This window comes from Agelaius tricolor, unplaced genomic scaffold (assembly GCF_023055355.1).
Source record: "Agelaius tricolor isolate 1412-34295 unplaced genomic scaffold, bAgeTri1.0.p SCAF_2, whole genome shotgun sequence".
In the NCBI taxonomy this organism is placed as follows: domain Eukaryota; kingdom Metazoa; phylum Chordata; class Aves; order Passeriformes; family Icteridae; genus Agelaius; species Agelaius tricolor.
The window spans coordinates 28,876,704-28,891,129 of record NW_027269262.1 but is presented as its reverse complement, the minus strand read 5'-3'; the positions used below and the strand labels follow the sequence as shown (position 1 = coordinate 28,891,129).

Sequence of the window (14,426 nt, the reverse complement as noted above, 5' to 3'; positions counted from 1 at the left end):
CACTCATTTCCTTCTCTACAGACAAGCACCAAGGACTTGTTTATTGGACTCCCTTCTTGCAGTTGCCTCTGATACATATAAGTTAGGTGCCAGGATTTTAAGCTTGCCTCTTTTGCTTAACTCACAGCAAGACCTCATCCATTGTAAGGAGGCAGTTCTTTATTCAGCAGTGAGCTCCAGGTTGTTTGAACACAATGAATGCCAAGTTTTCAAAGAAAGGAAAACACAAACACTTTGGCAAATGTAAGATGGCAAAATTTTTTTTTTTTTAGTTGGACTGGCTCATGCTCACAAACACATGATGTGCATTTCTTTAAAAATACATTTCAAACAGTGCCTGCTTTGCATACTAAGTGGACTACATCTGCCTTTCTAGTGTCATGGCCCCACTTTCTGCCTTTTTTCACAGCTCAGGGATACCTAACTGCTTTAAGACCAAAAAATATGCAACATGCTTAGGAACAGAGGGCTTTAAAATAAGTGGAGTATTTTTTCCACTTAGTTACATATTTAAAGTTAAAAAGTAAAGTATGGATTACTAACAAGAATTCAATGTCAAAAGCAAAGCATCATTCAGCAGATGTAGGGCAGCAGTGGAGGCTCTACTGGACCCAGTGCTCTACCTATGGGCTGAGTAGATGATGAACAGGGCTATCATGAACCTGGGCCTGCAGCCCACTGCATCCCTGCTTGTTGCTAGCACTACTGCCAGCACTGCTTCAGTCCACTGTCCTTAAAGGAATCCTTAAGGTCACTTTTAAGGCACCATTTAATCCACCGAGGTGCAGAACTAAAGGCACCCACACACTCACATGACAGTGACAACGCTCCTCAGCAAAGGACACAGCACAGAGCTCACTGCCAAGGCAAAGGTGACTTTTTACACTGTAGGTGCTCTGCCCTTTCTTGGATCTGACAAAAGCTGAAGATGATCCTAAATTGTAGCTTCTCTGAAATATTAGCAGTGAAGGTTATGTTGCCACTGCACATATCTATTTTCCTGTTCTCTTTACATCTCTCTTCTGCTTATTGGATGTGGCATCTCTTCTAGATCTGCACAATTATTGTGCAGAAAGGCTTTTGAGTATCCACTGTGGTACAATTTTTTTATCAAGCAAATTGCATTTTTTTTCCATACCAGTCCTGCCTCAATCAACCCATAGAAAAACTATCAATTGCATTATATAGCAAATTGCTGTATTATCTGTGGGTTTTTTAATGCATGAAGCTGATTCTTACACTATTACTGATTCATTCAAAGTGACTACGAATTATTTCCTGATGTTTAGATGGATATGAACCAGAAAACCTCTACAAATCCAGACTGAAACAACAACCTCTCTTCCCTCTGTGCTAAGTTAAGGGCTAAAGCAAATGAACAGACAGATAAAGAGAAGAGACACAGGAAGCAAAGCTTGCCTACATTGTAGACCAAAGGAGCAGTATGGAAAACTGGGGCAGAGATCTGATGAAAACAGTGGGGCTCACAAACATGCATTTTTGTACCAACCTGTGTGCTACCTGGCCAATTCTGTGTAGCTTAATCTAGACCTCTCTATCACTATAAAGGTCTGACTCTGTAACATGCTGTAAGAAAAATATGTAATTTGGGATTGAAAAGGAAATTTGAATTCAGTGTAGGGTTTTACTTGATAGGAAGTAAATAAATATATATAACTGAGGGGCAAAAAGCACTTTTCTCCATGGACATAATCCTTTCCAACCAATCAAGACTTCACTCCTCAAAGTGCAGAGTATCTAGGCTCTGCTGCACTCACCCTTTTTCTTGATTTCAAATATCTGAATGATCACATGAGGATTACTCACATCCCTAGCTTCAAGCTGTGGGGACAGACCTCAGAGACCTTTCCTTTAGCACTGGGCAAGTATATTAATAGTGTACAATTTCCTGTTTTCTTGAATTCTTCAAATTGAAATCCACCTTCATATATATTTTAAATTAAATTATGGGTTCCTGGCAGCTAATGGAAAGGCCACCCAAGGGAGGGTGTGGTGGTAAAAAGCACAGCTGTGGACACCACAACAGGTGGTTGGCAGATGGGCAGATCAGAGACAAATGTTGGCAGCAGAAAGGATGGGCTGTGCAGAGCACCTGAAGCCAGAGAAGGACACAATTCTAAGGAGATGATACCCAGAAGTTAATGAAGACTTGTCCTCCTTTGTCAGCCATTTTATGTTGGACTTTGCATGGAAACTGCCTACAGCACTGAGATCTGTGAATTGGGCTTGGCTGGAGGGGTACTTCTCTCCAACATTTTAAAGCTTAGTACTGCAGACTGCAGTGGTGGGTACATGGGCTGGGTCATGAAATAATTACTGGTGTTAGAGTGATCTGTCACCTTCATAATATGAGTAAAATATGCATACAGCAAAAACTAATATAGCTTGGGGAAGCAATTATGTTCTAGTAGGGACAAATCAGGCCCTGGCTTCTACCTAGAAGGATCTTTTGCCTTAAGCATTTCTTTTGCATGCAACTGTTGGTGATACCATTTTCATTCCAGGAAGCTTTTCTCGTTTTCTTTTGTAGTCAGCAAGGTGGAGGTGGAAAGGGGGAAATAATGAAACACAGTGCCAAACCACTAAAAGGTGACTGTGAATTAATATTTGATTTCTGAGAGCCACTGACTGAGATTTGTAGTTGTGCAGATTACTCTTACTAGATGATACAGGCTTACTAAAAAAAAAATTGAAATGAATATCACCATAATGAAAAAAACAGTGGAGCCACAGGCTTCTTTTACACTTCACAGAAGAAAAATGTTTTGATAAAAAAAATAATAAACAGAGCTCATCTTGGATCTTGGTAAGAATATCTGCAAAGTCAAACATGTAGTGGTAAAAATTACATCATCTGTAATCTTTATACCAACTGCTTTTCTTCAAACAACAGTAACACAGAAATGCTATTCTGGGCAGAACTAGTCGCTGTATTTGTTTTCCATTAGATACACAATCGAGAATGACTCCAACAGCTTAGCTGGGCATAAAATTTATTAAACCCTGTACCAGTTGCATCAGCCCTAGTAACTCACTGCCTGGTTTTGCTGCTCACAATATTTCAGTCAAGCTTCAGATAATACTCTGAAAAACCTGACAGGAATTAACACCATTGCTACTCAAACAAAGCAGATAATCCATGATCACTGAGCATGCCTCAGTGGTCATGATACTTCCTGCTTCTGAGTCCACTACACTGGTTTCCCATATTTCAACACTCAGACATGACATAAGACACCCCCTTCTCCTTCTTCCATGGCCAGTCTGGCCTGTACCATATGCAACATGAGGAAAAAAAGTATTGAAGATGCAGACTTGAAGACATTGACTGTTCTTTCTTACCTCTATTCCTTCCTTGTTTAAGGCATATTCATCGAAGTTCAAAATAGCAGTCTTGATGGTGCGGGGAGGGGGCAGCACAGTCAAGCCAATATTAATGGCGTTGCTCCGCTTTGAGTCCAAAACAATGATCTCCTGTCGCTTCCCATCTGCAGCAGTTTTCTTGGTAAAGAATAGAACAAGGTCATTATTCCTCAGATCTGTTTTATAAAGGAAAAGTCACTCCTTTCACTAATGACTTCCCCCACTCAAGAAAGCTGACACTGAGTGTAAACCTAATTTATTTTTAGGCATCAAAACAAGCTGAATTCTTGTAGCACATCCTTATCCTATCAACATGAGCTGCCAGGATTCAATCAGAGATCTGAACACTGCTGTGTTAAGCAGAGCTAGCCTGACAGAGTCCTCAAAAGGGCAGTTTGGGGCAGTCTGAAAAATACCTGAAACTGCCTCTGCCAGCCCAGAGCTCTGCTATGCAAGAGGACTGGCCAGCACAGGCCTGCTGGGCAGCAGCTGGGCAGCCAAGGGGCTCCAGGGCTCAATTCCCTGTTGGATGCACCAATCTGGACCCTCTCTCACTTGTGTGTCTGGCTGGGAAACAGAGTAGTTCCCACGTGCCTGCTAGCATTCTCCTGTGCTATAAATCCACCTCGGACACTGGCAAAGGAGCTGTAGGTGCCTCTCTGGAGGCACTGGCTTGGTTTTATAACCTTCGGCTGCCAGGGAAAAGTTCTAGGACCTTGCTGCTCATGATATGTCTGCCAAGTCCTTCATAGATGCAGAAACATTTCAACTATTGTGGTTCTTAAAAAGTTGTATTTGAGACTATCCATATCCTTGGATCTTACCTCCAGTACAAAAAAATAATAAAATCACAAAGGACTGGCAACTTATACTTTAAATTCTGTTCTAGAGTAGATCCAAGGAATTTTTTTATCTTTCTCCCTATCCCTCATAGTGGCAAAATGTGAACCAACTATGCAAGGTGACTCAAAATCCACTTATATGGCATAATGTAGTGTTGAATGTGCTCTTTGGTTTTACACCTCAGCATGTCTCTCTTTCTCTCTCTCATCATCCCATGCTAGAAGGTGTCTCTTTGGTAACAACGTGTGTCACGCTGGGTAGCTGAAAGGTGAGAGGACCCTGCTCCTCATACTCAGGTTTTCTTCCTCCCTCTGCATAGATGTGAACATTGTAAACATATTATCTGTGGTTCTTCTACCTTTTCCCTATCAGAGATGGGCTGAGGAATGCCTTCAAGCACAGCAGTGTAGGAAGAAGTCCTGCATGCTGATGTTATCAGTCTTTGATCTCTTGTGGATTTGGGAAAAGCCCAAGAGGAGACTTACTGCTCCAGTCTCACTCTGTGCTCAGGATTGTTTTTTAGACTACTGAGCTTTGACATTTGCTTTCTTTGGGTCTGCACCACAGCCACTGAGACACAAAATACCCCACTGCTAGGCCTACATGCTGTTTCTGAATTGGAAGTTAGTAAATACGATTTCATCAAAGCACCTCCAGCTGTGGACAGCCCATAATGGGGAATACAGCTGTATCATTTAAAAGATACCTTTTTCTGGCACAGCCCAAAACCATACTCACACAGGAAGAGGTTTGCCCACTGGTTCCTGCAGCCTGCCAAGCACCTGTATGATACCACAGTCCTTTCATCATACCAGAACAACTAACGTGGTAGGTGTGCAACTTTTGCACACACATGGGACTCAAGGCAGGTGCTGTTTACAGGAATTAGGGGATACCACATTTATATGATCTGAGAAAGTAATAAGAGGGTTGTTTTTTTTAAACTTAAAAAGAAATAACAATTTTGCAGTAAACAGAATAAATTTTAGAAAAGCAAAGATAACATTTGTTTTCAATGTTTTTCTATCAGTTCTGTCAGAACTGATCTCTTCCTAACAGCTTAAAAGAATCCCCAAAGCCTTCTGGAATTTTTCCTTTTTTAAATAATAGACTCCTCTTTTTCTTGGGGAACTACCTGAAAGATCTGAGATGCAGCTCCTCTTTTAATGCAGTAACTTTTACTTCCCAAGCCACTAATCACATTTTCAGGACCACAGTTAGTGGCCAAGACCACATTAAGACCAAAGAGGGTTCACCAGAGACTGCCTCCTCTTGAGTTTGTATTGCACTAAGCCTTTTTAAAACCACCACTTTTTACCTTGTCCTTTGGAGCACAGAATTACACAGCTCCAAAGAATTTATGCAGAAGGGAAAAAGCCAGAGAAAAGGAGTTAAATTTAGGCTTCCCACATGTGGTATGGGTAAGAAAGCCTCAAATCTTCAGCTCTGTCTTTAGGGCTCCCAAGTCTGACAGGACAGACATATTCATTTGGGGGACGCAGGACGCTCACAGCCGGGATCACTGTGATCCCTACAGTGCACACACTCCCGAGCCATGAGTTATGGAAGAAAGATCAGCTGCACAGGGCATGAGTGCATGCAGGTATTTTCCACAGCTAGAACTGCATATGGGATATAAAATGTTGGGGTGGTAACCCTTCTCAAAAACAGGGGCTGAAGAGATTTTAAATCCATTCTTGGGATGATGTCTGAGTTCCAAAGAAATCCTTTCCAAATAAATAAAAGGATGAAGAAAAGAGAAAGATTTTACTTCTATGAACTTTACTACCTTACCACTAGGAAAAGAATTGCTTTTTGTCTGCAGTGAAATTGCACAGGTGGAAGTGTCTGACTGTTAAAATAAGCTACAATTACTAATTTCTACAACAATATTTAGTGACTTCAATCTATGCTTTATAAATTCATTAACAGAGAGTGAGTTAAAATGCTTGAGGGAACAGTGAACTAGTGCACTTGATTTTATATTTTAATGTGTCAGTATGAAGTGTAATCCCTGAACTTCTGAATATTATATATACTATATTATTATGTGTAATTGCAAAGTAATTATAAAATACAAACATACCAGCTAGTATAATCTTTAGAAAACAAACACTTCTGCAATGTATTAACAATTATAGTGTTTATAAGACACTTTACAAGACCTAATTGGCCACATTCTCTTGCCTCTGTTGAAGACTGGGTAGTCCAGATGGATTATTTAAAACCTATTACCATCCCACAGAAAGGGATTTGCAGTCTGATGAGAATATAGTCTTAAACATTCCTCTTTGTTTTAATTAATATGGGGAGCAGAAAAAAAAAAACAACTTTTCAAGTGGTCATATAAATAAACAATTATATTATGAGTATCAATTTAGAAATATCTTCTCCCTTTAAAGTTGTAAAAGTCTGCATTTTGCACTACTGCAAAAGTCGTGCACAAAAATCTACCTTAATAGTGAGATGGCTTTTTAATTTTTTTTTAAAAAAAGTATTTTATTTCTATCTCAATTATCAAGGATTTAATACAAGAGATGTAAAATGGAATCGCTCAGCTGCCACTGACTTTTTCCAGGATATCTGTATGCAATCGTTTTTAGAAATTCTGGTCCACATTTATGAGTTGTCTTGGCATTCACTGAAATTGCAACAAATCCTTTCAAAAGGAATATGTCTAAGCATGTGCACATGAAAACAGATTCCTTCCTTTTTCTCTCCTACTAATTTTTATGTCTGTGGGCACATGATGGATCACTATATCCCACAGGGTATATATGAATCAGCAAAATAATACTTTCATGCAAAACCAAGTGGATGGTAAAAGGGCTGAACAACAGCATTTGATTGAGGACGGTCTGCATGTTTTCACTTCTCTTCACAGAAAAGTAAACACTTTGAAGTACTTTGCCAAAATATCTGCTTTGTTCAGTGGAGTGAGAAGGAAGGAAATACTACACTGGTTTGGAGGGGATACCTGATCACTCCTTCTATTGGCAAATATAATGCAGGGTGCTCTAGTCTAAAAAAATAAACCATCTGCAACTAAAGGTACTCCACTAAATAATATCAATGTGCAAGTTTCTCAGTGTGGCATAAGTTTTCCTAAAATCAAGAATCTCCTCTCACCAGTCCCAGCCCCCAAAATCCTGTATTATATCCTACAATTTTCAATCCACTTTATTTTATTACAGTCTATTGTGTTTAATGAAAAACTTCTCATGAGCCAGGAAGTAGCTGTTTATAGCTGTGTGTTGTGGAAATCACAGTGAAGGATTAGAAACTGGAGTAAAATTGGTTACAGCTGTATGAGAGAGCATAAGCACAAGAGAGAGCCAAGGCCCCCCTTTATGCACCCTGACTTTGCTTTTCCTCTCATCCTTCTGGGCTGTTCCTTTTCTATGCACCTACTTCCACCTCTTAAAATGAAATCTAGAGATTTGACTTCTGATTTGTTGCTCTGCACTCTCTTTTTTCAGCTGAACCAACTGAGCTGTGAGTCAGACTTTACGATATTATAGCATAAACCTGTTTTGGATTGCGGCCATTGGACAGGAGAAACTAGACACAACGGGGAATGTGCTCTCTGGAAATAAACCAAGCAGTCTGGAAAAATCGAGAGCTATCCTAATTTGAGTGTAATCTTTGTACCAAACCTCAAGTCTTTTACGGATTCGGTGGTCTGCCTAATTATTCCCACTCTCACTTGATCTAAGGACCATCTCCTGCTCTGGAAGATTTGCTGGTGTTCACGAAAACCGGGCAGGATTTTCAAAAGCCTGAACAGAGCTCTACTAAGGTACTCCTAAGTCCCCATTGTCTTCTCTGCAATGAGACTTCTATGTCTGTGTTATGGGACAGGGTGGAAAGAGAGCCAAAAGTACAATGTCTCATGCAGAGAGCAGTTATTGGTAGCCAAGGGGAAAGCACCTAAATCATTCCTCAGACTTGCACTAATTTCAAAGAAACCTGCTCACTCATCTTCCAGCCAGAAGCCAAAATCTCTGCCAAAGCATCAGGCAGGTTTGAGAAGCAAGTGTGAGGGAGGGAAAATGGCCAAGGGTAGTTTGGGAACATGCACGATGATTGACTGGAAAAGTAAACAAGTCATAACTCCAACAACTTAAAATTTTATCAAAATTTCATGTGAGAACAAAAAATTAGGAATCAGCCAGAGTACTCCATTACAATGCTGGCACTTAGCACAAAGCTAAATTTTGGAAATGGCAAATATGTTATCATTCCACATTCAATTCAAGGAATTAAATATTTTATGGATCTAAGAAAATGCTCTCATTCCTTCCATCTATGAACCATCTGTGTCAGATTTGTATTTACGGGGAGAGAGATGAGGAGTAGCACGCCACGGTGTCACCAGCATTCCTTCCTCGGCAGAAAAGGAATCAGGGAGAGAAATTAATCTCAGCATTGGCCAGATGAACAATCAGCTGAATGTGTTTTTAAAGGTGCTACACCACACGTTTCAGATTTGCGTGCATCTGTGTTACAAAGAAATTCACCTAAGAGCAGTGATGGCAGGAACCACATGAGCCATCTCTTTATGTACCTGTTGCATGCTAGGTACTTGGGAGATTGATTATAGAAATTCCAATGTTTCCACTTTGTCAAGATGATCAAGAATGACTATTAGAAAAATTTGACTTAATAAACTGGGCAAATGACACAGAAAACCTTTACTGTGAGACATCCAGATTCCCCAGAATAGGAGCAAACAACAATATCTATAACACATAATAGGTGTAACAATTTTCTCTAGCTAAAGAGAAGTAAAATATTCAAGGTGCTGACTGTTTTTATATTACTATAACACATATAGGCATACAGAGAAAACACACAAGCCATTCATTTATTTTAAGAGAGATGGACATTTTTTACTATCATTTAAACTGGAAAAAAAAATTGTTTCCCTGATACCAATTATGCTGCTTAGAAGAAAAAGAGTTTATGTAGCCACAAGAAACAAATGTTCAGGCTAATAACTTTTTTAACGCTATTTCAAGTTCCTCTTAAGTGTAACTATAAAAAGGTTCATTTTACTGTTGATACCAATGTTAAACAGCCGTGTCATGAGCCTTTGTGAGTTTATTTTATAACAATACTAAGGAAGAGGGAATCCTAGCTGTGGAGGTATTTCCTGTGCCAGCTTCTATCCTAAAATTTCCACATTGTATAAATTAAAGATTTTAAATAGGCCTTCACCAGTATAAAACAAAAACCCAACACCCCTGCAGAGTTCAGCTGTAAACATGGTCCAGCTGATAATTCCATCCTTCAGAACAAAGCACATGTGTAGACTCTTTGCAGCAGATCCAGTCTGATATTCCAACCTTTCCACATAATGATTAGGAAAATATTACCAAGTGAAGAACTGTCAAATACACAGATATGAATCACCATGCTGTGACCTTTTTATGAATGCAACAGAAAATATTTCAGATGCCAGTATCTCGTCTGGCACTCAGCTATGGACAATCTAATGTAAAATTTGTTGCTGTTTGCCAGCTGGAGTGATATCCCACAACTGGCAGACCTGAGACAGGAGGGCAACTTGGCACATAACCACCCTAGGCTCATCTCTAGTGTCAGGCCATGGAATATCTTCTGTCATAGGCTAAGCTAGAATAACATCCAGTAATTTCCACTGGTTTGATATAAACAACATAAATCACCTAGATCTAATTCAGAATGAATACCAATACAATAGCAGAAAAATAGCAAACTGAATACAAGCTGTACCTTTGTGACAGGCAGTTCTTTGGATTTAGACTCAAAGAGATGCTCCAGTTTGGAAGTGTCTACCTTAATGGGTTCCAGTTTCGACCACAGGAATTCTCTGCAGCGTTTGTTGTTTTTACACTGCCACTCAAACGGCCGTACCTCATTCCAAAACAGACGGATGGTTTTCTTCTTCTTTATAAATGCTGGCTGACCCCGAGAAACCTGGGGTGACCCTAAACCCTGAGGAGTGCTGAACAGTGGAGGAGGAGCCAATAAATTACCAGAGGGCGGTGGTGGAGGCGGACATCCAAACAAGGGGGGAGGTGGTGGAGGAGGCAAACCCAGAAAAGAAGGTGGAGGTGGAGGAGGGGGAGCAAGGGAGTCCCCAGGACCCATATCCATGTCCAACACATCTACATCATCCTCCTCCCCCAAGTCTGTAAAATCCATGTCCTTGATTTTAAGTTCTCGAGGATTAGCCATGAGCTGATCCCAGATGTAATCAGATTCCTTCTTTGGCTGTGCTGGTGTTTTCTCGGGGACCTGTTCACTGATTTCATCTTCAGGCACTGCTGTCCCCTTAGCCAGCTCACCACTGTTAAATTTTTCTGCAAAGGCTTTCACACTGCCTTGGTTGTCCAGATTTCCAATCTCCATCTTTTTGACACTTTCATCTTTGGCCTGCTTTGTGGCCTGAAGAATAGAGATCCTGCTGGCTAGGCTAGTGAGTGACTCCTCGCTTTCCTCCGTCTCCTTCTTTTCCTCCTTCGCCTCCAGCTCCTTCTCCTCTTCATCTTTGGGCTTTTTGTTATGCGCATACAACATGTCCAGCATAAACCGCTTGTTGTTGAGGATGTTGCTGCACTGCTCATTCACACCAGCATCCTGAATGGTCTGTGACCATGGACCTGCAATCACACACACAGAGACGGGAAGAGTCAAGGGAAGCAAGTCAGAGCACCAAGAACACTCTTCAGCCAACAAAAAAAACCCACATGAGGGATGCATGTACAACTACTCTTAAACTAGGGAAACAGTTACTGTGAAAAGTTTGAAATAAGATACAGCACTGATATGGCCTGATCTTGGTGGGTTTGGAGTAATTCTCAAAAAAGGAAGGGTATTAGAGAACAATATGTAGTTTGGTAGGGACTATATAACTTGCAGGATTTGAATATTCAGGTTTCTCCTGAAATGTGTCAGGTTTCATTTTGTACTTACTACCTCAGCTCATTTTATACAGTGTATAAATTCTTATAACCTTTGGTATTTCAGAATGGGGCTTAAATATCATGACAATGACACAAAACAGGTTATCATCATATTCTTCACCTGGCCATGTACTGGAACAACCTCAGGAAAATATTATCATATGAAAGAGATCTTCCTTGCCTGATGCCAAGGCTGACCTGTAGCTGTTTACTTCTCCTCCTCCCACCCTGCTGGCTAGGGAAGGGCCACTTTCAGACCCTCAGAACCCCCTGGCTGGGTACCTGGGCCATCTTCACAACATAGACTATTGGAATTCCAAAGTAGGCTCAGGGTATAGCTCTCAGGGCAATTCTTAGGACAAAGAGTGTAAGCATAAGCAAGATTTTAAAAGTTGTTTATGATATGAGAACCTCTATAAAATAATTTTGAACAAGCTGCTCATCAACCACTGTTAACCTCCCTGTTATATGTCAGTGTTGAAAGACTATTGGCCTTCCTACATTACAATCATTTAACATTTCACTGTAATGAAGTTTCATCTTTCTGACTACTGCTTTTCTCACCAATAATAAGCAAAATACCATGTCTGAGACAGCACCATAAATAACAAATTATAGTGGTCAAACTTGAAAAATATATGATGTAAATGTAAGAATTTAAAGTAGTATTAAATTCGGGGAAATGTGACTCCATTTCCCCGAATTTAATACTACTAACCAATGTGGATAATGTGTCTAACAATTATGGTCCTCCTTTTTCCAGTGGGCATCAGATGAAGTGATTAAACAATGATAATTCTTCACACTTATTATATTTCCTGTATGGAATTCCTTCTGTTCCCCATAGTCCTTACACATTTTTCATAAACTCTACTTCTTTTATTTCATCATTTTACTTTGATTGCTAGCCTGCCTTTTTTGGGGGGCCTTGTGGTTAAAGATTTTATTTTATACCTGTAGGTTGCCATTTTTCTTAAACTCTAATTTTATCTTGCTTTCTTCACTTATGCTGCCACCTTTTTCAATACCTTGGAGTTTTAAGTATATTTTACAGCTTTCTCTGTCAATGGAGTTGCTTTCTTACCACAATATCTAGTCCTGTGTTCTGAGAAGGTGTCCTCTTGGTGAGATACATCCAGGGCCCCACAACTCCCAGCCTCCCCTCACTTAAACCAGCATTGCATTAAAATGTAGGGCCTTGCAGCACAAAGTATATAGACAGCAGTAACTCCTGCCTCTATTTAGATCAAACTCTAAACCATGTTTTGAAATCAGTCCAGAGGTTTAACCCCACACAAAAGAAAGACTTTTTTTCAGAAATGGATACGACCTACTTTCCTGCTGGTGGACTGACTGCTTCCATTATCTGCTCATTTTTCCTCAGACTTGATCCATGGGATTGTTTTCTTACCAATACTTGTCCACCTGAGGCAGTCTCTTTGATTTCTCTCTGAGGTAGCTTCATTAGACAACATCACTAGACAACTCCTTCCCCACACCACAGATTCTACCCAGCTGTGCCCTCTCAGAGGATTTCCCCCTACTCCAAGCCTTTCCTTCAAAGATGTTCAAGATGGCTCCCAAGATCCATCCCACAAACCCCACATGATCTACCCCCTCTCAGTTTCACCAGATGGGATCCTCCAGTGTTTAATTCCTTTGCAAAACTACTCATCAGAATTTGCCCAGACACAATCTCTATCACAATTTGCATTCCCCAATTCCACCCCCAACTGTCCAAGCTGATCAAAAATCATATCTGTGAAGATTCTTGCTAACTTGGTGGCCTCTTCTGCTCTCCTCTCCACAGGCAAAGCTTTGAAATACCATTGGAGAAACAAGACTTGTTGGAAAGCCAAATTTGGCAGGATGGCTAATGAAGAAGCTTGCACCAAGGGCAAGCCTTTGTCCTCAATGCACCTGGGCAGGACCAATGGACCATCTCATAAATGGCAAAATGCTTCTTGGGAATGTCAAAGCTGAGGAAGTGGTCATTTGCTTTCCAGAACTCCTCACCTACTAGAGAGCAAACAACTCACTACATGAGTCCTCCTATACATCACTACCAAATAAATCTTTGTGTAGGACAATTTTAAGATGTTGATTTTAGTAAGAATACATTTCTTAGCTTTTAACAAAAGTACATAAGGACTTTAAATTAGAGTGGTAACAGGTCAGTAACAGACAAGGTAATAAGAAAAGACTTGCAACTGTTCTTTTTTGCACTTGGCCTATCTTGGACTATACCACAGTGTAGCAACATCCTTCATTTGTGATCCTTCCCTAGCCTTTCCTACAGATATATCCATCTACATGCTTTATGAGTACAATAGCATTCTAGGTAACTCAATCTTGGTGCTGACTGAAAAGAAATTAGTTTTAAAATTTAGGATAAAATTCATGTAATGCTTCCCAGAAAAAAAGTGACAGATTTAAACTTGAACAATTCAATCTGACAGTTTATGTCTGTGAGGTAATTGTTGGCATTCAGAACTATCCCTCTTCTTTCAGGACAGAGCAGGATTATTTCACACTGTGAAGCACATCTCATTTTCTTATCTAGAATTTAGAGAATATAGGACAATTCCATGGTTCAGACCAAAGAAAACTTGGGAATCAAATGCCCTAATTACATTACATTTCTTTACCTCCCTATAAAAAAGGGAAAAGAGTAATCAACAAAGTCAAAATCTGCCTTTTATTTCCTCCCTGCCTGGGCTGAAATAATTATCTCTCTGGGCAGAAACTGGTTATCATTATCTTTCTGGGCAGAAACTTGGTACTTAAGGTGTTTCCCAGGCTGAGCCTTTCCAGGCTGGTACCTGGTGGCCTATTTGACTAGAATCCCTCAGCACCATGAAACTGGTCTTTTCCAGACAAGGTGTATTTCATGTGCCTTCTCCACATGAGCTAACGATAGCCCAGACCTATCTTCAGCAGCTCCTGTGTATCTCCCTCTGCTGTCTGAAGCCTGTCTAAGACAGAAGGGAAGGAACAAACATCTCAGACCTCACTGCTCTTCCTTTTCCACTAAAATTATGAGAAATGGTATCTGGAACTTCATGATGAATCGTGCCAGCACAGCCTTTTGTCTCACTTACTTATGTACAGAAAACCCAAATAAGTTCTCCAGGAGCTAGAGATCCAAGTCTCTGCACATGCTGATTCAGTAGTTAATATATTAATCTTAGGGGAAGAAAATGGTCTCAAATCAAATGAAACTTCATTTCATCAAGGCCCTACTGTCCC

General features: G+C 40.3%; 1 protein-coding gene across 6 annotated transcripts in view; it reads right to left on the bottom strand.

The window, feature by feature from the left end:
* The window catches only part of FHOD3 (formin homology 2 domain containing 3), a 375,803-nt gene that overhangs the window by 52,940 nt on the left and 308,437 nt on the right, over positions 1-14,426 (bottom strand). For all 6 annotated transcript variants that reach the window (XM_071454950.1, XM_071454935.1, XM_071454930.1 and 3 more), the window contains 2 exons: positions 9,985-10,874; positions 3,364-3,522 (listed from right to left, as the gene is read on the bottom strand). In XM_071454950.1, the coding sequence (XP_071311051.1) occupies positions 3,364-3,522; positions 9,985-10,874 (1,049 nt within the window). The remainder of the gene's footprint in view (positions 1-3,363; positions 3,523-9,984; positions 10,875-14,426) is intronic.